Source organism: Erigeron canadensis, chromosome 2 (genome assembly GCF_010389155.1).
Source record: "Erigeron canadensis isolate Cc75 chromosome 2, C_canadensis_v1, whole genome shotgun sequence".
Taxonomy (NCBI): Eukaryota; Viridiplantae; Streptophyta; class Magnoliopsida; order Asterales; family Asteraceae; genus Erigeron; species Erigeron canadensis.
In genome coordinates, this window is record NC_057762.1 from 45,711,615 (window position 1) to 45,734,254 (window position 22,640).

A 22,640-nucleotide genomic window follows, 5' to 3' on the forward strand; every position below is an offset into this window, starting at 1 on the left:
AGAGGAAATAAAAAAACGAAGTGTTTTTTCCAAATATGATGTCATAGTGTTAAATGTTGTAAAAATAAAAGGATATCATACTAAACTCAAAAGCAAAAAGCTAACCATAAAGTATAGGGGTAAGTTATGAACTATTAAACATTAACAAGGATATTATCTGTAAAAGGACAATAAAACAAAAAAGAAGTGGGGGTCATTGTTTCCATTGGTGATTCAGTTCACGCTGTGTAATTTACTTTCCGCCATTAACGCATATGTATATAAAAATAACTTTAAAAAAAAAATATGGGCCCTTACAAGAGGTGGGCTTGGCTCACCAGCACTCCCTGCGCCACCGTATAGCCGGCCCTGGGCACGAGTTCCATGTCTTACAGAGAAAAAATTAGCAGGTCTATGATCAATAACAAGAAGGAAGATTTCACTGATTGTTTTAAAACTAGACTTGATTTTAAACTGTCTGCTTCTTTCAAAGGGTAAGCATGTGTGAAGAAACCGTATTCTTACATACTGGGTCAACATAGCCATTTTCAATTGAAAATCATGATTTACCACATAGCATGAACAAACTTAATATGTTCCAACAATTTCATTTATTTATTTATTTTTGGTATAAATGGTTAGCTTTTATATATACCAAACAATTAAAACAGCCGTACTGGCTGAGGTACAGAAACATTAACTAAAAGTCTAATATTACATTCCTGTGCAAAGCCACACAAACTGTGCAAACCCAACCACAAGACATGACATGCCACTCACATAGAACACAATACTAGCTGCTAAGCATTACATTAATATTACAATCCAATTAAAACCAGTTAGTTTACATGGCCTCAAAGTTTCCTCCACTTCACTTTTTTTCTTGAACGGAATTAGAAGCAACTTTAAACGAGCAGTCCCAAAGATCTCCTCAACAAGCTGATCTAAAATGTGCCTATGGTTCTTGAATTGCCTTGCATTCCGCTCTCGCCACACAGAATAAGCTGATGCACCAAGAACAAGCTTTGTGACAATACTCTGCCGATATGCTTTCACCAAAGGTATCATATCATCAACTATGTCATCCCAGATAAACGAGTTCTGGAACAGCCCCGTCTTTACAATAACTTGGAACCAAACCTGCTTGGGCTGTAACATTTCATTTAACAATTGCTTATTGCGAAAAGAGGCGACTTGATGATACTGTATACCATGACAGCAGACTACTGAACGATTCATAACAGAATAATAAACAAACAGAAAGGAAGATCAAACAGAAGGCCTATAGGTCCACTTGTTAATTCCAGGCCCTCCTTGTTTGTGAAGTGAAAATCATGTGTTACCACATACCATCAACAAACTTTAATATGCTCCGACATTTCATTTACAATTGCTTATCGCAAAAAAGAGACAACTTGATGATACTGCATACCATGACTGCAAACTACTGAATGATTCATAATCAGAATAATAAACAAACAGAAGGTGTATAGGTCCACCTGTTGATTCCAGAGCCTCCTTGTTTGGTGAGCAGTGGTCTATCAGACGCTACTAGATTTTCTTGGCCTGGTGGTTGCAAACTTGCAATAGGTCCACTGGCTTTAATAGAGCTACACCACAGCTGTAGACATCACTTTTCGCCAATAGATGGCCAGTCATGGCGTATTCCGGATTTCCGGTCCCAGATAACTGTATAAAAGGTAGCAGAAAAGAATGTCAACAAATGATGGGCAAAAAAAGTCAAACATATAGGCTAAGAAATATACCCGAAAGTTCCCATGACATGTGTTGATATGTGCTTATGTAGGGCTGTCAATTTCGACCCAACCCGAAAAAAATCATGTTAGGGTTGAGTATTTTCAACCCGCCAACCCACCAACCTGATTTTTTCTGGGTTGGGTCCGGGTTGGGTTGTTGGGTTGTCAGGTCGACCCGCCAACCCAATATCTTTAAAATAATTGAATTATATATAATAGTTCATACTCCACATTACACTAATTCATACGTCCTATTCTCATTTTTTATATTTCTAACCTAAAGTAACTTCAAATATGAAATAAATGGAGGATTCAAAACTCTGTGAGATGATAAGTGATGTAGGATGAGGCATTAAGTTTGTTAACTTTGTGCCAAGTATTAACAATACCCTCGTATTTCTTTTTTTTTTGTACCATTCGTTTTCGGCTTACACCATCAATGATAAAGCTTTATATTGGTTGATTTATTCCATTTTATATTTATATATATTTGCTTCTCGGGTCACATGGGTTGGCGGGTTGTGGGTCAGGATTGAAATTTCTGACCTAAAACTTTTAGAGTGCATTCTCGAGTTTTTTTTTAAAGAATAGGAAAAGAAAGGATTGGAAAACTTCTCTATTTTGCATTCTTGAGTTTTTTTTTTAAAAGAAAGGAAAGGGGAAGAAAAGAAAACATGGATGTTTTTGAAGTAAAAACTTTCCTCCCATTTTTGGGAGGATTTGGATAGAAAACTTTTAAGTTATGTGTATAATTACTAATTTACCCCTATTAATTAATAACAACTTTATAGGAAAAAGGACATAATTGTAAAATTATAACTTTTTTCCCTTTCTTTTTTTTTTCTTTCTATCTCAAGAACACTATTAATTTTGTGTTTTCTTTTCTTTTCTTTAGTTTTTCATGTAACTCGAGAATGCCTTTTTGATATATAAATTTTTTTCTTTTCTTTCCTTATCCAATCTTTTCCTTTCCTATCATTTAAAAAAAAACTCGAGAATACAGTGTTAGTGGGTTGGGTTAGGGTCGGAGTTTTTCAACCCACCAACCCGCCAACCCGAACCTGTCAACCCGAACCCATTGATAGCCCTATGCTTATGGCCATCCAACGCTGTTCTACGCAAACCAAAATCTAAAACCTTAGGGGTGAAATAATTTTCAAGTAAAATATTGCTGGCTTCAGAAACTGCCCCCTTTCACCTTTCTTAATATAAAGAAAACTACCCACATACATTATCATGGTCAAACTATTTAAAGCTGGGCCCATGTGTACTTAAGCAAGAGCTAAAGAGGAGGTGGGCTAATAGCCATTATCAGCATACATACTATACTTTAATAATTTTTGGAGATAGAACTTGATCTGTTCATAGCCTTAAAAGAAAAGAAAAAATCATAATCAAGATACAAAATACTGTTTCAACATATCATGACTTTCTACTCATACATCATAAAACCAGATGAAAGTCAAAGAGACAATTTATGGTTGATCAAAAGTACATAGATTCAATTTTGAATAAAACAAGAAGTATAACGAACCAAATGATCTGAAACAAAAATTAGCAAAGTTACCTTAGCTTTCATAAGGAATATAAGAAGCTGGAAGATTATCGTGTGCTAAACTTCCCATAACTCTTTGAGGTCCTAGGTCATCATTCACATAAACTGGTCTGGAAAGTTTACAGGCAAGAGCTTTCTAGATTCATTTGTATTAGCTTCCGAACTTTTTGCTGAAAATGGCCCCATTCTATCTGTCATGTTTCAATTCATTAAAGATCTACAAAAAGAATGTGGATTTCCTACTATCTTTACAGAATGACAGGCAAAAATATACGGACCAGAGGGCTAGTCAGTGACTCATTATAGCCACACAGAAACTAGCTTACATCCTGCACTAATCTCCCACGTTTTCAGTGTTATGTGGTAGGTATGACAAAGCCCACTATAGACTCTAGTCACTCTACTCTTTTCCAATAATTTTGTAAACCAAAGACAACAGCAATTATATATCTTTTTCTCAAATCTGTTTTTGGCAACGTCAATCGCCAAAGATCAAATGTTCTAAACTTGTATTCAAGTTTTAGCAATCAACACAAGAAGATATAACCATTATATATAATATATAATTCTTTATAGCTATTTGAACTTTGAATTGCATCTTTTGAACTTTGAATCCCATCTATTGAAAGAATTAAGTAACATGAAACTTACACATTTGAGCATCGGGATTTCATCCGAAGATCACCTTAAAGGGCTGACAACCCATCCAGTTATGGGATTCTGCCTCCGGCTTCTAAACTTTTTATGAGAACCACTTTGTAGACGTTCAAGAATAGAATATGTAATTGAATCAGGTGTTAAACCTTGTTCTTTTAGCTTTGCATATAAATCAACAGCTTCGGCAGTTCTTCCACTTCTCTCGAGGCAATCTAATAATATATTATACGTGACAATATTCGGGCAACAGCCATTGGAAAGCATTTCGTCAAACAATCTACAAGCCATATCAACTCTATCCGACTTCCCAAAACACTCTATAAGCGTACTATATGTTACAACATCAGGATTTAAACCCTTTTCTTCCATCTCTTTAAATCTCATGTGAGCTTCATCAACATCCCCATTTTTCCCTAAACAATTTATTAAAGAATTATACGATACAATATCAGGCTTACAATCACTAGTTTCCAGCTCATCAAAGATCTTCAGAGCCTCGTCGACTCTCCCACCTCTACCAAAGCTAGAAATTAATATATTGTAAGTGAATATATCCGGTAAAGGGCCATCTTGTTTCATCTTCTCGTATAAATCAAGAAGATGAGATATTTGTTTTGATTTCCCCAGTGCAGTGAACACGGTGTTATACATAATGGTATCAGAAATTATCCCCTTTTCATGAACCTTACTTAATAAATCAATAGCTTCAATTAGTTTACCCTCGTTGCATAAACTTTCTAACATGGATAAATAAGCATCTCTATCACCCTTATCATGGTAATTCCACATGTAACAAAATAAACGATGAGCCTCACTGGAATGCCCTAACTTACTAAGTGTCCGCACAAGATATGCATATATTCCCTTGTTCATGTACTTTTTTGATATCTCCACAACTTCATCAAGTCTACCAAGCTGCCCTTCAGAAACCAATACATTCAGAATAACACTATATGTAAACTCATTCGGGCGACAATCATTTTCAACCATTTTTGAAAAAAGATATACAACTCTATCTACCATTCGATTCATAGCAAGAACCTGTATCATAGTATTGTATGCAATCAAATTCAGAGCTAGATTTTTCGACAACATTTCTTGAAACATTGATATCGCATCATCGGTCTTCCCAAGCTTTCCTTTCATTCTAATCATAATAGTGTATGTATACTCATCAGGCTCAATATGCTTCCTCTTCATTTCTTCAAATACCTTATTCGCCTCATCAACCTAAAACAAAATCGGATACCATAATAAGTTGACAATTCACATAATATCACTCAATAAACACAAAAAGCGACTAAAGATCAAACCTTTTCGTCTTTGGCAAGAGCATCAAGCAACATGTTATAAGAAAAGATATCGGGTAGATAACCTTTCCTTTTCATTTCTTGATAAACTTGAAACCCCTTATTCGAATCACGAGACCGTAAATGAGCTTGAAGAAGGCATTTATATGTATACCTATTCATCTTAAGCTCCCATTGTTTGACCAATCTCAAACACCTCTCCAAATCTTCACCACCACTAAAAACACCAATCAATAGATTAACCGTAGAGATATTGCCACGCACACGCTGGCGATCCATCTCATTAACAATCCTCCGAACGGAATCAACCCGGTCAGGCAACGACGAATTGGATAAGATCAAAAGAATGCGGTTATAAGTAAAACAATCATGATGGAACTTAGGAATCGAAGACGGGCAAAACCGAAAGAATTGAAGTGCGAGTGAGGTGGAATTAAGGGATCTAAGGACTTCGGAAGCTTCGGGGAGGGTCAGGGTTAAGGTTAGGGTTTCAAGATAATCGGAAAGTTCGAGAAATGGGTTTTGGGATGATTTGGAGTGGAGAATGTTGATGATTTTGCAAATAAGGTCACGGCGGGGGAGAGGGTAGCCTCTATGGTCAACTTGTTGGATGGTTGGGGCTTTGAGTTCGACGGTGAAGGAACGGCCATTATCTAGTTCGGTTACTACTCGGCCGCTGTACCTGGTGGCGTAGCCACGGCGGATTAAAAGGGGACGAATATAGTTCATGGTTGTATAATAACACAGCATAATAAAACCCTAAGCACAGCAGTAGTATTTGTGTGTAAAAATATAGAAATGTGTGGAAGCTTACCACGGGTTACATTACAATAATTAATCTTAATGCTTTGGAATTCATGAATGAATTGAACAATTCATGAAACAAAAAAGCCTTTACCGTTTTGCTTTTTTCAACAGTAGCGAGGGAAGACGGAGGAAATGGGGGATTTGAGTTTATTAAAAAAGTTTTAGGTTTTGCTCAATGTTGTAGAAAGTCTAAAAACAGGTTGCCGGCAGTAGTTGGTTAAGTTTAAGGCGGTGTTTCTTTAGTTTTGTAATTAAAAATTTGTGATTTAATAAAAGAAAAAACCAATATGTATCTAGCATTAGGAAAGCAAGCTTTCTTCTCACAAACTCCCCTATAAAAATTACATATATAAATACAAAATCTCCCCTGCTAACAAAATCATGGAAGTATGGTAGCAGCATACTTGTTACCCCATATAATGTGCTACTTATTTTGTGCTCCGTATTAAGTAATTAATAACTAATTAAAAATGTTTGTTTTTTTATTTAAATACTTATCAATTCATTCGGTTTGTCGTCATTTAATTATGAAAATTGATAATCGTACCACAATTTTTACTATATCTACCACTATTATGTATTATATACTTGTACTGTGTGTTATATTAGTTGTACTGTATGGTAAATTAATAAAATTTTGTGGTACAAATATGGGCTCCCTTTAATTATTAAAACATACCTTAAAACTAAAAAGTGGTGGCTATGCATTGTTATACATAAATAATAACATAATAATGTGTGGTAGTGAAGGATCAAGTGAAACCAACATATATAGTGATAACCATGAAAACCATTTAAAAACTATTTCTAATGGCTTTACCCTTAGAGTTAAGGGTGACGCTTGTACCATATCCAACCGCTATCAACTCTTGGATCATCACCCATCAAATTCATACCATTCTCATATGCGTTCGGTAACAACCACTTTAAAATGGATGATGGCAACGCCCAGAGGCGGTACCAGAAAAAAATCTTGGAGGGGGCAAAATTAAAAAATCATGAAATATAAATTTAGAAGGGGACAAAATGTTAAAAACCTATAGTAAATTTTTAAAAATCTATGAAAAATTAAAAAATACATAACAAAATCTAAATTTGGAAGGGGGCATTAGCCCCCCTTGCCCCCTTCTAGGCACGCCTCTAGCAACGCCCATACCGTATCTACGTTTTTTTTACAAAAAAAAAAAAGAAAAATTTATTTTTTTGAATGGGTTTTTCCTAAAAGAAAATCAAAAACAAACAACAAAAATTAAAGAAATACACCAAAAAGAGAAAAAAATTTAAAAAAAAAAAGGAGGAAAACTAGTAAATCTTACCGTTTTCTTCATATTTGTTGTTCTCCTACCCAAGGGTGGTATGTATATATATTAATTGAGTGTTTGTTAAAATGACATATGCTTGCAAATAAAAAAGTAAATGGTGAGACCCTTAGTTTTATGTATCATCTTACTACCCAAAGCATAAACCGGTATAAAACTCATACCCGGTGAAACGTCACACACATAATGCACAAAATATCTATATAATTATTAAAACAGTAAAAATCCTAGCATTCTGAAGCCTTCTTCCAATTTAAAGCTAGCTTTAAACATTGTCACATAAGATTTTGTTTTACGTGACATCTCCATATTATTTTTGCTATATTTATCTTAAATTAAATAAATTACTAAGTTCTAAATAAGAAAAATATATTAAAATGTAGGTACGTATTTAAAAAAAAACACCCCCTTTGTTAAAATTAGATGCACTAGATTTAAATTTGGTAAAGATATATGATAAATTAATACAGTTTATTTGGTCATCTAGAATTTTGGTTCTCTTTTAACAACTAAACTACAATATCGCTTAGTTTTGGCAAACCAAATCACGAGAAAGTCATCATTGCTAAATCAATTAATATTTTGTACGAGAAAATCATCATTAATAAATCAATTAATATTTTGTACAATTATTAACTATTTTTATGTAGAGAGATCATATCATTCTATACGTAATCATTATATAAAATTGAAAACATCATGACAATTTTTAAAAAACTATGAAACTGCTACGCATAATACCCAATGTCATTAATAGGATTGTGCTCTAGCTCATTTTTAGTAAATTTTTAGTCATCATTAACTTTTTTTTATAACACGTCTCATCCATCATTACAAGTAAACATTTATTGATTAACATCCGCACATCGTGTGGGTAAATAAATCTAGTATATATATAAAAAAGACACAAATAACTTACGGAAGACTGGTTTTCTTAACAAAAGATTAGATAATTCAAGTTTCTTCATGATATAACACTGTACAAAACAGATCCAATTATAAGTAAACCATCTATTGAAGATATCAACTTTTAACAAATACATTGTTAATAACGTCTTTCAGGTTACTGCACCCCAAGATCTCAAGTTCTCCAAAATCTAACCCCTGCAACACCTTTTTGGCCAAATTTGGAACTATGCACTTTTTGTACCCCAGTTTCGCTACGGTACCCACCCTCTTTTCCATTTTTGGAACCTGTAGTTACCATGCTTAGTGCTGCAGCATATGTGTGGTTTTGTGTTTCATTAAACAAAGGTATGAAATTCTTACCATACGTAGCTCACCACCAAGACCGATTTCCCCAATAAATGCTACATTGCTAGGGATAGGGAACTCGAGAAAACTGAAGATCGCAACAGAAAAAATATTATAACACAAGATTTGCAAATTATATTTTAGAAAGATAAAGCGACATTTTTAAACGGCATAAAGATAGAGAAATAGACAGCATGCCTGCTACATATTGCAGCTGCAACTGCTAGATCACCAGCAGTTTCATTTAAAGTAGCCCCACCAATAACATTCAAAAATATTGCCTATAACATGCAAGTGACCAAAATTTAGTTAAAGATAGGCAGAAAAAGAAAACTTCAGATCATGAGTTCCTGACTTGAAGTGGATTACGAGAAACATGGACTTACACTTGATTGGAGCTTCAGACCAGCTTGCTTCATAAGAACCTACAAGGAACATTACTACATTAGTAAGAGCCTTGAACTACTACAATTTCCTAATTTGCATTAGACCTGATAATAAAAACATTTGATGATTACTCACAGAAATGATCAGATTAGCTTTGCCTGCTTGAACTCCATTCACTTGCTTAGAAAGCGAGATCCCTGGTGCACATAGTGCCTGTAAGGAAAATTCACATATCATGAAGCCATTCCTATAAAAATACTTTTTGTTAAAATTTAATGCAACTAATTTCATTTTTATAGCAATTTTCTTTTCGATGAGTACTTTTTCACCTGTTTGTATTCTTCAAGTTTTTAAATAAGTGGCTAAATAGTCAAAATTCTGTCAAACCGCAAAACAGATATACAAAATTACAAGTAATGGGCACCTGAATTTGAATGACGAATGTGCGAGATCCATCCATAATCACAGTCATTGCTAGACCTGCTAATACCTCTGAATCCGAATGTTCCTCACTCAAGAAAATCTCACTTGGATTTGTGATAGCTTTCAGTCCAGTTGGAGACATTTCAAACACTCCAAGCTAAAAAGGAGGGGAATACAGTTATCTTTCAGCTTCAAAAGGATCTGATGTAAGAGCATATTCAAACACTAAGAGTCATATATGCACACCTCGTCCGTGGAGCCAAAGCGATTCTTGAATGCACGAAGAAGACGATGAGACGAATATTGCTCCCCCTATAATCACGGAATAACATTATAACAAAACAATTAATATTTACGAGCACATCATCATTCTGATAATAAATATAAAGCAAAAGGGTACCAACTTCCATATATAACACTGCATCAACTATATGTTCCAAAACGCGGGGTCCAGCTATGTCTCCAGACTTCGTTACATGACCGATCTGATACATATCCAGAAAGGTTTAGTATATATCACCAAGTCATACCTTTTTATGATAGAAAAAAGATCTTAAAAGCTATAGAAAATGATCATAGCAAAAGAAGATAACAATCATAAAATGGATATAAAAGTACTCACCAAGAATACAGGTACGTTTGTTTTCTTAGCAAAGCGCAGCAAGGCTGCTGTGCATTCTCTAACCTGTAAAACATCCAATCACTTTTTATAATTTTACAAAATGGCTGTTTTGACAAGTATAATTTGATAAAAAGATTTTATGACCTATCCCTTTCAAGATAGATATGGTCCAATTTGGTACTTGAGTACTTCTACATTAAGGGTCTCTATAATGTCTACCCAGAATGACACGTGTCCCCGAAGACATAGCCAATCATGTATTATGTCTACCCAGAATATCATCTGTTGGTGGGCAATATGGGTCAAGGAATATATCAATACGTTCCCCGAGGAAAGCTCTTTGTCCTCAAAGAGGATTTCCATGCTAGCCCGACATCTCTGATACGTCACACCATGGTCCGCTTTGGTATGTCCACCTTATGGATTTCTTCATGAGACGGGCAAGTTCATCACCCAAAGTCTGCCCCACAGGTCAAGGCTGAGCTTGTTTCTACAATATGGCTACCTCGACACAGGTGGTGGGAGATGTGGGACCAGAAATGTATGAAAAGAAAAAAGACTAACCTGGTAAATACCACCAGCGCTTCCAGTAACTCCAGTCAACTGAACGGTCTGAATAGAGTCGATGATTAGAGCACGTAAAGAGAGACCATGGGCTTTTCCCAATATATCCTGAAAGTAACCAAGTATAATGAACTTCACTAACGTATCAACAGTAGATGTCAAAAGTGTCCATGAATCCACTGACTAATTAACTAAATCGTGCATCTTGTGAAACAAGTACCTCAATGTCAGTACTTGAATATAAAAACAGCTCATCTGTGTTGATATCCATACGATCTGCTCTATTTCCAATTTGCTCAACACTCTGCATTGAATATATTAGTGAATCAAGTTTCTATACATTTGAATGCATACATTAATGGTGAACGTAAATTCTTACTTCTTCGCCCGAGACATAAAGTACAGGAGCTGGTTTGCCAATATTTTCCCCTTCCGCTATAAGTGCTGCTATCTTTCCCGTTTCAATATGTATGTCAAAATATAACACATCCATAAGCATAACAAATTACAAGTTTAAATTAATAATATATAATTATGATCTACAATACCTGTAACATTAGTGTGCTCTTCCCAACACCTGGATCACCACCAATCAGAACCAAAGAACCTGCAAAAACAAAAAATCCGTCATGAATAAAACTTTATGAATATCACCACTAGTAACTGCAACTCTTGACATTATTGTGTATATAAGGTTACGATAAAACATAATGAAATATAATGCAAAACATAGGAAAGGGTACCTGGTACGAGACCACCACCAAGAACCCTAGAAACTTCATCTCCAAATAGTCCAGGCCTAAACATTGAGCAAGACATAGATACAAATTAAGAAACCTTGTAGATGAGCCACCATAAGATTTTGTTAAAGAAAAAGTGAAACTAGTGTCCAGTTACAACAAAGAATACACAAAATATTTTGTTAAAGAAAGTAAACTAGCATCCATTTAGAACCACGACTATACCGATGTTAATAAATACAACAAAAACAAAGTATGAGGGTTTGCAGTGAATAAAAATGAACCATTGAATACCTACAACACAAAAGTGAAGGCCTGCCAGAAAATGAATGTATAGTTTTTTGTACGTTCACTTGAAATGTATGTTGAATAACCACAATCAGATGACCAACTTTTATAGAAACATAATGCAGGAGATCATTATTTGCTTATGCCACAAGATAGGCTCCAGATATCATCTTAAATAAAACATAGTGCAGATGATAATTTTCGAATTAAATTTTGTTGTTCAAAGCTGCAATATTCACTTCCAGTGCCTTTGAGAGTTTGGCGCATTCTAACAACGAGTAATGATATATGCGCCTAATGTGTAGGCCTAATTCATTAGACTTTTGACATACGTCTTACGCTTTTCCTCTCCTTGTATACATCATGTATTTCCATTCCTTTGTAAAATTAAGGCACCAATTCAATGCACACCAATCACATTTCTTAGAAAAATGAAAGATTGAACAAGGGTATATAAGTAACTCTGTAGAAGCAAGATAGTGAGAACATAACAATCCTAATTTATGCGAAAGAGCGTATCATAAGCTTCTCAATTCCACTAAAATCTTTTAATCTTTAACACTATAAGCAGGTTATATTCAATACAATTTTCTCAACTCGATACAGTCTTATATATAATATTTAATATTAAGCTAACAAGTAACAACAAAAAATGGGCAAAATAATCAATTACTTCCTTTTAAAAGGTAAATAAAACTTACAAAGGAAACCGCCATTCCAAGTGATTAACCCCACGGTTCACATCGGTTAACCTCAACGGACCAGCTTCCCCTGTTGACCCTTTAGGCAACCAAGACCTCACAATATTCTCCGAAACCTGAAACCCACTCGTCTTCCCACCATTATCAATCTCTGTAAACTCGTTCATCGTCCCAACGGACTTACATTCACGACAATACCCCCACCACTGTCCATCATTATACCCACAATCAGAACAAACCCAAGTAGTCTTATTTTTACTTTTTTTCTTACTAACCCCAAAACCGGCCCGACGCGACCCAGACCCACTTCCAAGATTCCCCTTCATAACACTCCCATAAGACCTGTCATCTTTCAAACCATCTGCATAATCAGAACCAGGTGTTTTACTACTAATAGGGTTTTTCTCATTTTCGGTTTCTGTGTGTTCTGACTCTGCTACACGTCTCGTTAAAATACCGCCCGTTACCGGGTCGAAAAAGGTGGACACTGTTGAGGGTTCTTTGACGAAACGGTACTCAGTGGAATGAAAAGATTTGTAAAGTTTGCGAATTTGTGGGGCAAGAAATTGAGTGCGATTGTATAGGGTTTGAAAAGGCCTCATCATATCTGTGCTCAGCATAAGGGTTTTAGGAATTGGGGTTTCTTCTAGGGTTTAATAAAGAAGACGCGCGAATTTCAAAATTTAGGATCATTTGATGATCAAAACATGGACAGGTATTTTAATGTAGCATAATAATCACCAATTTTTATAAATTTTACCTTATGAAGTGATCTCTTTCAAAGGAAGAGATAGATATGATGAGGTAAAAGATAATAATTCATCTAAATTGCTTATACGTTTGATGGGTGTTTGGGTTACTTTTGATAAGATTATTTTTATAAAATTTAAATTTACATAAATTAATTAACTGTTATGCAAAAATAAGATAAGTTATAAATAGTGTTTGTGATGTTGGTCATAAATAGTACAAAGACAAAAATTCCAATTGAAGAAAAATTAAAATTCTTTTTAGATAAAACAATGGGAAAAAAAATCAAATATTTACAAATTTAAAAAATAAATGTCAAAATTAAAATTTCTAGAAAGCATACACTTCTAACAAGTAGTGTAAATAATTGAGGTATAGGTATAAACCAAGTTTGTTGATGGTTAAATGTAGATTGTATGCGGGTATTTTTGATATTTCAATGGTTGAAAATGTGAAAAGGGTAATAAGTTACATAGGATTAGGAATAAGCATATGACTCAAAAACCTGATATTCGACCCAGGCCGGCCCAATAAGGTAACAAGTTGGGTTAGGGGTTTGATTGCACTCCCAAGTTTCGGGTTGGATCAGGCCTGATTTTGACACGTGGTGAACAAATGTTCCTTAAATCTAGAGAATCAAACACGAATCGAACCGAGCCGAACCAACATGTTCGATAACATAACGGGCCAGGTCATGTATTCGTACTACTGAATTCCAAGTTTACCTAGATCCTGCCAAGTTTTGACCCGTCCTTATGCCTATATTTAAATAGGACCATTTTCAGCTTATCAAAAACATGAAGCTTTTTTATTTCAACAAAACATGTTTTATTAATAAATTAATTAATTTGCACTTGCATTTATATATTTAACCTTCAATATTCATATGACCATAATCGGTCCTGTATACAATAATTTAACATGACGAAACCAACTTCTTCAAGAACCACATCTCAATCTCAATATATAAACACACGTATATACGTGTTAGGTCAAAGATTATATACACACACGTATATACGTGTAAAACAAATCAAGGGTTTTGCTAATCTGTACATTTTCTGAAATGGGTCATGCTCAAAATTTGTTTTTAGGATGAATTGAATAGATGGGGTACATATGCATATACTCGTATGATGGTGATGAAAAACAAAAACATATGTATAATGCATGCTTTGTTATCTTCAAGGCTTTTGAAAAAACATTAATTAATGATGATATTTTATGACGATTAAAATTTGCTAAGAAATGGGAAACGAAAATAGAGATGTAGCACCGTTGGTGTTGAAATTTGGGGTGCCATTAGTAGTGTCTTTTGGTGGAATCATATTTACTTTGATGATAAACAAAAGATGTAAAGCTTCACAATCCTCGCATGATCCATATAAACATTCAGGTTAATTTGGGCTATATGTTTTCTTGTTAATAGTTTTTTTCGTAAATTTATTTGTTCGTGCTTTTCTCAATGATAAATTGGTGTTTAGATGATTGCAAAAATCAGGTGATTTCAAGAAGAAAATCACCAAGTTCTCTACATTTTGATCCTTTGGAAAATCATGTAAGTTTCTTTTTGTTTTTACCATTTTGTTTGGCATTTGTGGGTCTCATGTAAATTTGGTTAGTGACAAGCAACTAGTGTCTTACCTTTCATGATTGAGACTATTGGTTTCAAATTGGTATAGGAGGAGTCCCATCAAATAAAAATTCCTGCTTATGAAGTGTTCAAAGGATATTCACGATCCGCGAAGGATACCCATGAGCAGGAGATCAAAAGTCTAAGAAACACGATTAAAATCCTTAAAGAAAGAGAAAGTAACTTGGAGATGGAGTTGCTTGAATACTATGGTCTCAAAGAGCAAGAAACTGCAGTCATGGAACTTCAAAACCGTCTTAAACTGAGTAACATGGAGGCTAAAATTTTCACACTCAAAATAGAGTCTTTACAAGCTGATAATAAAAGATTAGAGACACAAATGACTAATTATAAGAAAGTTGTAGCAGACCTTGAGGCTACACGATGCAAAATAAAAGTGCTCAAGAAGAAGCTTAAATCAGAAACCGAACAACACAAAAATGAAATATTGGATTTCCAACAACGAGTTCAAAAAATGCAGGATGATGAACAAAAATGGGAGTTAAGCCTTGATAAATTGAAGGGTTTGGAATCGGAAGTTGAAGTGTTGAGAAAATCGAACCACGATTTGTTGCTAGAAAATGCTGATTTGGCTTGTAGGTTGGACTCTGCTCAAATCCTTGCTACATCAGTCTTAGAAGATGCTGAAGTAAGTGGATTCAACTCTTCATTTCATCGATATTTAATTTATCTACTTTTTATCCTCATATATCAAGAGTTATTGATTATATTCACAGACAGAAAAACTTAAAGAGGAAATTAAGAACTTAAAGAAACACAATGAAGAGTTATCAAAGGAAATTGAGCAAATCCAAGCAGACAGATGTGCTGATGTAGAAGAAGTTGTTTATCTTAAATGGATTAACGCATGTTTAAGATACGAACTTAGGAATTATAAGCCCGGACCTGGCAAAACAACCGCCAGGGACCTTAGTAAAACATTAAGCCCCAAATCAGAAGAGAAAGCCAAACAAATGATCCTAGAATACGCCAACAAAGAAGGTGGCCGAGAAAAGGGTATTATTAATATAGAAGAAATTGACTCAGGTAGATGGTCAACTTCACAAACTTCTGTCATCACTGATTTTGGGGAGTTTGATGAATCCTCCTTTACTACTGATGATTCATCACTTCAAAAAAGCAACAATAAGTTCTTTGGAAAACTGATGCGAGTGTTAAGAGGAAAAGACGGTCACAGTAGTCCTAACCCTCCACGCCATAATCATAGTAGGAGTTCCTCGTTAGGAAGATCCGAGTCAGGTGGGGATGACATTATTTCTTGTGTTTCACCTGAGAATCAGAAGTTGAAAACACCATTAGGAGGCTCTAAAACATTGACACATAGGCACAGTGATTCGAGTTTCTATAAACAAATTGATTCTGTTGCACAAAGTGGTCGGAGCAGCATCAGCAGGAGCAGTCGTGGTGGTAGTCGTCGTTCATCGTCTTCAGGTGGTCAAAAATCAGAGCTAGCGAAATATGCAGAAGCTTTGAATGACTCTCGTTCAACATCTAATTTCAAGTCACATAAGAGTTCCCCATCACTTTGTTTCTTTTGATCATGCATCATTATTGTAGCAAACAATGCATCATATGAACCACCACATTTCCTTCCTTTGTATCCGCTTTCGTCTATTTTTCTTGTGACGCCTCGACGAGCTAGTGCAATTTGACACATGTGACTCACCGATTCAACACTGCTTAGATGAAAAACAAATAGTGTCTAACATTATTCATCGAGGCATAAGTACTGAAGAAAAATATGTGACAAAATTTGAACAAACATAACATTGTAAGATCATATAAGAAGATCTCAAGCTACATCAATTTCACAGTGTATTCATAGACTCAAAAACTACAAGATTTGTTCACAAGTCTCGAGTTTTATATTATAAAGATATCTAAATGTTTGTGGAGATATGTAGTACAGGGACTCAGTTGTAATATGTAATAGCTTGAGAGACTAATTATGTATATTGGAAAGATGGTTTGTTAGAAGTTAGTGATAGGCTAAGTCGGTTTGGCTCTTGCATACACTCTACACTAATAACTAATTCATTCATAATGAAAATGATAATTGTAGAATTTTTTCTGAAATTTCAATTTTAATTTGTAAATATATACATTGAAACCAAATGAAGTTACCAAGTCCAATTTAGACAAATTATACCCCACAAAACGACATCGTTTTCGATCATTTGCAGAAAATTCAATTCAGTTCACTTCCCCCCTAAACTGAATTCTATATAAGTAAAAAGTACAATCATTTTCCTTCATAACAGAATTACCCAAACTGATTTCTTCTCTCACACACACACACATACAATCACACAACATTTTCACGTTCAAGTCGTTTCTTTAATGGCGAAATCTGTTGAAATTCCGACCACCGCAACACCACCATCACTGCCGCCATTGCTCGACAACTTGTTTCCACTCTACGCAGGCAACCTCCATCCCAACGTTACAGAGGGCGATTTGTATACTCTGTTTTCGACAATCGGCCCGGTTCATTCTGTTCGCCTCTGCAGGGACCGTTCCACCGGCAAATCCCTTCGCTATGGTTACGTCAATTTCTACTTACCTTCTAATGGTAACTCAATTTACTTTAAACCCACTTGATTTGTTTCTTTATGAGTTCCTGAAATTTTGAATTAATTTAGGTTTTTTCATTCTTTTGGTGGGTTCTTGAATCTTGATATTTTTCAATATGGGTTTATGAATCTTGATATATTTCTATATGGGTTCTTGAATCTTGATATTTTTCTACATGGGGTTATGAATCTTGATATTTTTCTGTAGGGGTTCTTGAATCTTGATGTTTTTCTATATGGGTTTATGAATCTTGAAATTTTTCTATATGGGTTTTATGAAATTTGATATTTTTCTATATGGGTTTATGAAGCTTGATGTTTTTCTATATGGGTTTATGAATCTTGATGTTTTTCTATATGGGTTTATGAATCTTGATATTAATTGGGATTTTTTGTTTTGTTTATTGTAATAGCTGTTGCTGCTTTGCGTGATTTAAATCATAGTGAATTGAGAGGGAAACCCATAAGAGTAATGTGGGTTGAAAAGGACCCCACTATCAGAAATAATGAAATTGGGAATTTGTTTGTTAAAAATCTGGATTTGAAAGTGAATGAAGGTAAACTGGAAGAGATTTTCGGAGTTTTCGGATGGATTCGTTCTTGTAAGATTGCTAAAGACGATGATGGAAATAGTAAAGGTTTCGGGTTTGTTCAGTTTTATTCCGAAGAATCTGCTTCAAATGCTCTCTCTGCCTTAAATGGCTCTGTTTTTGAAGGCAAGATTATGTAAGTATCTTTCTTATTCATCTACTGCATTTGTTTGTTTATGTTTTAGTATATGTTCATGATTTAAGTAACTTTGTGGGAATCCTGATCTTGATACATTTTCTTGTTATTTTTGTTTCGTTTTCTTGATTGCCTTACGACGTTGATGATGTCAACGGATTTATAAGTGTCGATAATGTTGACTATTACAATTTCAAGAATATAATCACCATGTTAATATGCGTGTTCCTTGTTAACATCCCTTCAAAATCTTGACCTTCTTTGTAACTATGCCAATGGTTGTGCTATGTATTTTGACATGCGTATTGAATAATCGATTCTTCGTTTTGATGTATTTATGTTGAACCTACATTCTTTTAGTTTCTGATGCATGGCTGATAGTTGTCCTCTAAATGTGTTTGTTACAAAGGGTTGATTATAAATATTCATTCCTTTTCTTGAAAGCAGTTTGAATAACATTGTTGGTATTGTCCAATGCAATCTTGTTTAGGACTGTTGCTAAGTATCTAAAGAAGGTTGAAAGGAATGAAGCCCATCTTACGAACTTGTATGTGAAAAATCTGGATGAGAGTTTCACGGAGAGTTCCTTAAAAGAAAGATTTTCAGAATATGGAGAGGTCACTAGTGCTGTGATTATGAATGATGAACAGGGGACTTCAAGAGGGTTTGGATTTGTCAATTTTGAGTCACATGAGAATGCTGCAAAGGCTATTGAGGCCTTAAATGGTACACAAATTGGTAAGAAAACATAGATACCATTGTTAATATATATGAATTTTCTACTCTCTTGTGAAGATTTTTAACCAGTAGTTCTTGCATTAACTAGGTACTAAGAAATGGTTTGTTGGAAAGGCTATGATGAAAGCCCAAAGGGATGCATCGTTAGGACGTGCTCATCAAGAAGAGACCCCAAAGGTTTCAAATCTGTTTGTGAGAAATCTGGCTACTTCTGTAACCGAGAAGGATCTTAAGGAAGTTTTTGGTGCTTTTGGTATTGTTACTTTGGTGAAAGTGGTATACTATGAGAATGGTGTCAGTAAAGGAGTTGCGTTAGTTGGCTTCTCCCAACCAGAAGAAGCAAAGAAAGCTATGGACTCTCTTAACGGTAATTAAATCAAATTTAGTTTTTTACATCCTGCTTAATCATTTCTTATAGACTTTTACGATCTCTAACTTGATCTTGGTTTTGGTTTCTGCAGGATCATTTTACCATGGAAAGTACATGAATGTGTCTCTAGCTCTGAGTAGAGAAGAAATTGCAAAACGCTTGCAGACCGCTTTTGCCTTAAGTTGCACAGTCCCTCTCACTCAGATGGCATCAAACTTACAGAATTTAGTGGAAAAACCAGCTAAGAATTCAAATCTATTTGTGAGAAATCTGGCTACTTCTGTAACCGAGAAGGATCTTAAGGAAGTGTTTGGTGCTTTCGGTTGTGTTACCTTGGCAAAAGTGGTATTTAGTAAAGGAGTTGCGTTAGTTTGCTTTACCAAACCGGATGAAGCAAAGAAAGCTATGGGCTCCCTTAACGGTATTTAAATCAATTTACTGTTTTACTTCATGTTTAATCGTTTCTTATAGACTTTTACATTCTCTAACTTGATCTTGGTTTTGGGTTTCTGCAGGATCTGTTTACCATGGAATGTCCATGAATGTGTCTCTAGCTCTGAGTAAAGAAGAAATTGCAAAATTCTTGAAGACCAAATGCACACCTCTCACTCATATGGCATCAGACTTGCAGAAGTCAGTGGAAAACCCAGCTAAGAAAGAAGAGCCAGCAAATGGAGCATGCTCTTGTGATGATAATGAAGATGATGGATTTGTTTTAGTAATGTAGTCACCTAGCAAGTGAAATTTTAACTCATGGTTTGTGTTGTATTGTTTAGTTTACACTGTATGTCTGTATAGATAAGGGTTGCCAAATAAATGCATGTGGAAACAGAAAATGGAGCATTTGAGTACAAATCTTATACATGGGTTCCAGTGGATGAACATATCTTTTACACGTGTTTTGAAATTCTTCACATAAGCAGAAAATACAGAATTGGTAATAAACAGTAATAGAAACTCAAGTAGACCTGTTTTGAAATATAGAACATTGTAAATGAGTATACAAAGTTTAAAAAAAGATGCAGCAGAAAATGATGATTAGCTGATGAGTGCGATCCCTTGGAGGAGCAACGCATCAGCAAGTACTTGATTAGCAGCTTCAGACGGATGAACACTGTCCCAAAAGACAAACTGAGTGGCGTTGCTACATGTGCCTATCGATTTTGGATTGCATAACAACACTGTTGTTTCCACCCTTCCCGTTCCACAACACCCTCTTGTAGCCTCCGCAAAACCTAAGGGAAATAACAAATAGGCCAATTAAGTAGCAGCCAGCCATGAGTGTAAACAACTGATAGCTAAAAAGGTTCAAACATATTACAGTAGTACTTATTTGTCAAAAAGTTCCAACTCTTTGAACCCGAATCTAGCTAAGTCAATTTATAATTACATACCTTGAGAAGCAGGATCTTTCACAAGATCATAGAGTGGTTGAAAGATGTCGAAAATAACAATCTTGAGACCGGGAAGTTGCTTTCCGAGTTGGGTTGCAGCTGCATTTACTTTCTTGTTGAAGGCTTGAGCATCGGTATTGATATTGGCCACACATCCCTTTTCATGGTATCCAAACAAAGTCCTAACTGCAGGCAAACACCCCAACGGTGGGAGTGATGTCACCCCAATCCTTCTTGCTCCTAACCCATACAAATCCTGTTGTTTTTTTTTTTATAAATATATTTTTTTTGTTTATACATTGATCAATATATCACACCAGCATATATCCAAAAAAAGATAATAATAATTAAAAAAAACAATACCTTAACAAAGCTTGTAAAGATTCCTACTAAGTAAGATCCGTACTGGTCAGGAGTATAGACTTTGTTAATAAAAGGATTAACATAGTAGTTCTGAACAAAATCGCTGTTGCCCGCGCTCAGCAAGTACAATGAATCTTTGATAATGGAAGCTGATTTGCTACTTCCTGCAACTTGGGCTAGTTTGCCCTGATACTCTTTGTAGTATTGTAGTTGTTGTGATAAGGGTATTGCATGCTACATATGACATACATAAATTAACTATAAAGTATACACCATAGATAAAGTTATATAAAAAAATATATATATCACAAATAATTAGAGTAAAACTTTTTCCAAGTGTGCTGTGTGCATCTTGGTAATTATAAAGTTTTTTCTATCCGTTTACGTAATTTAATTGAACCTTATTTAATCTGTTAAATCCTAGTTTTTATACTATGTTACGGAATGAAAAAATGAGTAGGCTTTACAAGATCAAAGAAAGTTGTAATTAGTACCTAGACATTATTGCTATTTTTGGTACTATAAAACCACTAACAATAAATATATTTAAGTTAACAAAAATTAATATTGTTGTAGTTTTCAATTACTTACGCTATTAATGGAGGTCTTATCATCGTAACCAGATCCAGCAGATGCAAAGTTGGCTCCGATCAGAAGATTCTTTCCGCTAGCTTCGGGGCTGAGATATGCTGGTGCGTACTTTTTGAATCCCAGGGTCTCAGCTGTACGTACGTAGTAACATATATAGCAAATTAAATATATTTATTTTTCATATTCAAATAATTAAGCACTTTACTTTGCATAATTAGTATGAAAGCTACATACATGGGTATCTAATTATTTCAATAAGTATATATTGTTAGCAGGTGTTTTCGGATTGTTTATTTGTGTCCCTTCGTTTATTTTAAAGCGGATGTGTAAAATTTTTTGAGTAACAAAGGTATGTTTAAATATTTAATTGATGAATTTAAATTATTACGAGTAACATTTTTATTTTTTGAATGGCAAAAAGAGTAAATTAAAAGATTCGAACTCCTTTCCTCACCTTTAGGGGAGAGTGAAAATTTGTCTTGTTAATACTTTGACTTTCGTATCATTCTTTCTATTGACGAATATAACTAACTAATTCAAACACTTTAAGAACAATTGTTTGTTTAGATATATAGGCTCATGGATACTTGCTGATCGAGTATACAAGATTTATATTGAGCAATCTAATATCCATAACTTACTTCAATTCAAAAGTAGATAAACATATTTTAGTCTAAGCAAATTAATTAATTAATACGAATTAAACGACCCCTTCAAAATACGTACCGGTGATGTCGGTAGCAAGTTTGCCATTGCAAAATCTTCCGGTAGGTTGATGGTTAGCAAAGTCGCGACCATAGGGTGGGTAATTAGCTTTGAAGATGGTGGGGAGGTAGTTGTTGTTGCCCACATCGACCGCAGAGTCACCAAAGCTAATGACGGCCGGGACTATAGTAGTAGAGTCTTGAGCTTCACAAATGGAAATGACAATAGTAGCTAGCACTACAACAAGCAGCCCCCATGACCAAAAAGTTCTTCTAGTTATGGAGTCCATGAACATTAGTTGTGGAAATATATTTGGTGTTTGAAGAAAAAAAGTTTAGTTTATATATATATAATAAAGATGTATATGGTGCATTAAATGGAGGTTGCTAATGTTGGTACAAGATCAATAAAGG

At 34.8% G+C, this 22,640-nt stretch overlaps 5 protein-coding genes across 6 annotated transcripts; 2 read left to right on the forward strand and 3 right to left on the reverse strand.

Moving 5' to 3' along the window:
• Positions 1-573: 573 nt before the first annotated feature.
• Positions 574-6,257, reverse strand: LOC122589984 (pentatricopeptide repeat-containing protein At1g51965, mitochondrial). 2 transcript variants are annotated; one of them, XM_043762315.1, is made up of 5 exons: positions 5,262-6,257; positions 3,943-5,178; positions 3,304-3,482; positions 1,479-1,668; positions 574-1,128 (listed from the first exon to the last, which is right to left on the reverse strand). In XM_043762315.1, the coding sequence occupies exons 1-2, from the start codon at positions 6,006-6,008 to the stop codon at positions 3,973-3,975; spliced, it is 1,953 nt and encodes a 650-aa protein (XP_043618250.1). In that variant the 5' UTR covers positions 6,009-6,257; the 3' UTR covers positions 574-1,128; positions 1,479-1,668; positions 3,304-3,482; positions 3,943-3,972. The 2 variants fall into 2 exon arrangements, with proteins under 2 accessions (XP_043618250.1, XP_043618248.1); XM_043762313.1 differs by having other exon boundaries at positions 574-1,668.
• Positions 6,258-8,299: 2,042 nt separating this feature from the next.
• Positions 8,300-13,143, reverse strand: LOC122589475 (DNA repair protein RadA). The gene is made up of 15 exons (XM_043761768.1): positions 12,364-13,143; positions 11,378-11,433; positions 11,183-11,241; positions 11,014-11,085; positions 10,855-10,938; positions 10,635-10,742; positions 10,071-10,133; positions 9,853-9,933; positions 9,695-9,760; positions 9,450-9,605; positions 9,161-9,238; positions 9,025-9,063; positions 8,837-8,919; positions 8,654-8,726; positions 8,300-8,578 (listed from the first exon to the last, which is right to left on the reverse strand). Exons 1-15 carry the CDS (start codon positions 12,981-12,983, stop codon positions 8,408-8,410), a joined length of 1,809 nt encoding a protein of 602 aa, XP_043617703.1. The 5' UTR covers positions 12,984-13,143; the 3' UTR covers positions 8,300-8,407.
• Positions 13,144-14,361: 1,218 nt separating this feature from the next.
• Positions 14,362-16,305, forward strand: LOC122588361 (protein CHUP1, chloroplastic). Its single transcript, XM_043760468.1, has 4 exons — positions 14,362-14,509; positions 14,598-14,671; positions 14,796-15,395; positions 15,484-16,305. Exons 1-4 carry the CDS (start codon positions 14,362-14,364, stop codon positions 16,303-16,305), a joined length of 1,644 nt encoding a protein of 547 aa, XP_043616403.1.
• An 802-nt stretch (positions 16,306-17,107) lies between these two features.
• Positions 17,108-19,901, forward strand: LOC122588363 (polyadenylate-binding protein 2-like). The gene is made up of 6 exons (XM_043760469.1): positions 17,108-17,339; positions 17,754-18,066; positions 18,557-18,804; positions 18,893-19,171; positions 19,266-19,595; positions 19,690-19,901. The coding sequence occupies exons 1-6, from the start codon at positions 17,108-17,110 to the stop codon at positions 19,899-19,901; spliced, it is 1,614 nt and encodes a 537-aa protein (XP_043616404.1).
• Positions 19,902-19,997: 96 nt separating this feature from the next.
• Positions 19,998-22,551, reverse strand: LOC122588720 (GDSL esterase/lipase APG-like). The gene is made up of 5 exons (XM_043760892.1): positions 22,249-22,551; positions 21,523-21,653; positions 20,932-21,165; positions 20,569-20,824; positions 19,998-20,409 (listed from the first exon to the last, which is right to left on the reverse strand). Exons 1-5 carry the CDS (start codon positions 22,520-22,522, stop codon positions 20,213-20,215), a joined length of 1,092 nt encoding a protein of 363 aa, XP_043616827.1. The 5' UTR covers positions 22,523-22,551; the 3' UTR covers positions 19,998-20,212.
• Between the last annotated feature and the right edge of the window lie 89 nt (positions 22,552-22,640).

Excerpts from the sequence above, each read along its gene's own strand:
- LOC122589984 (XM_043762315.1), bottom strand. The coding sequence starts at position 6,008 with ATGCTGTGTTATTATACAACCATGAACTATATTCGTCCCCTTTTAATC. Across the intron at positions 5,179-5,261 it reads CTCTTGCCAAAGACGAAAAG|GTTGATGAGGCGAATAAGGT; the intron begins GTTTGATCTTTA and ends ATTTTGTTTTAG.
- LOC122589475 (XM_043761768.1), bottom strand. The coding sequence starts at position 12,983 with ATGCTGAGCACAGATATGATGAGGCCTTTTCAAACCCTATACAATCGC. Across the intron at positions 10,939-11,013 it reads TTTATGTCTCGGGCGAAGAA|AGTGTTGAGCAAATTGGAAA; the intron begins GTAAGAATTTAC and ends TATTCAATGCAG. Across the intron at positions 8,920-9,024 it reads GTCTGAAGCTCCAATCAAGT|GCAATATTTTTGAATGTTAT; the intron begins GTAAGTCCATGT and ends TGCATGTTATAG.
- LOC122588361 (XM_043760468.1), top strand. The coding sequence starts at position 14,362 with ATGGGAAACGAAAATAGAGATGTAGCACCGTTGGTGTTGAAATTTGGG. Across the intron at positions 14,672-14,795 it reads TTGATCCTTTGGAAAATCAT|GAGGAGTCCCATCAAATAAA; the intron begins GTAAGTTTCTTT and ends AAATTGGTATAG. Across the intron at positions 15,396-15,483 it reads CAGTCTTAGAAGATGCTGAA|ACAGAAAAACTTAAAGAGGA; the intron begins GTAAGTGGATTC and ends TTATATTCACAG.
- LOC122588363 (XM_043760469.1), top strand. The coding sequence starts at position 17,108 with ATGGCGAAATCTGTTGAAATTCCGACCACCGCAACACCACCATCACTG. Across the intron at positions 17,340-17,753 it reads TTTCTACTTACCTTCTAATG|CTGTTGCTGCTTTGCGTGAT; the intron begins GTAACTCAATTT and ends TTATTGTAATAG. Across the intron at positions 18,067-18,556 it reads GTTTTTGAAGGCAAGATTAT|GACTGTTGCTAAGTATCTAA; the intron begins GTAAGTATCTTT and ends AATCTTGTTTAG.
- LOC122588720 (XM_043760892.1), bottom strand. The coding sequence starts at position 22,522 with ATGTTCATGGACTCCATAACTAGAAGAACTTTTTGGTCATGGGGGCTG. Across the intron at positions 21,654-22,248 it reads ACTTGCTACCGACATCACCG|CTGAGACCCTGGGATTCAAA; the intron begins GTACGTATTTTG and ends ACGTACGTACAG. Across the intron at positions 20,825-20,931 it reads TCTTTACAAGCTTTGTTAAG|GATTTGTATGGGTTAGGAGC; the intron begins GTATTGTTTTTT and ends AAAAAACAACAG.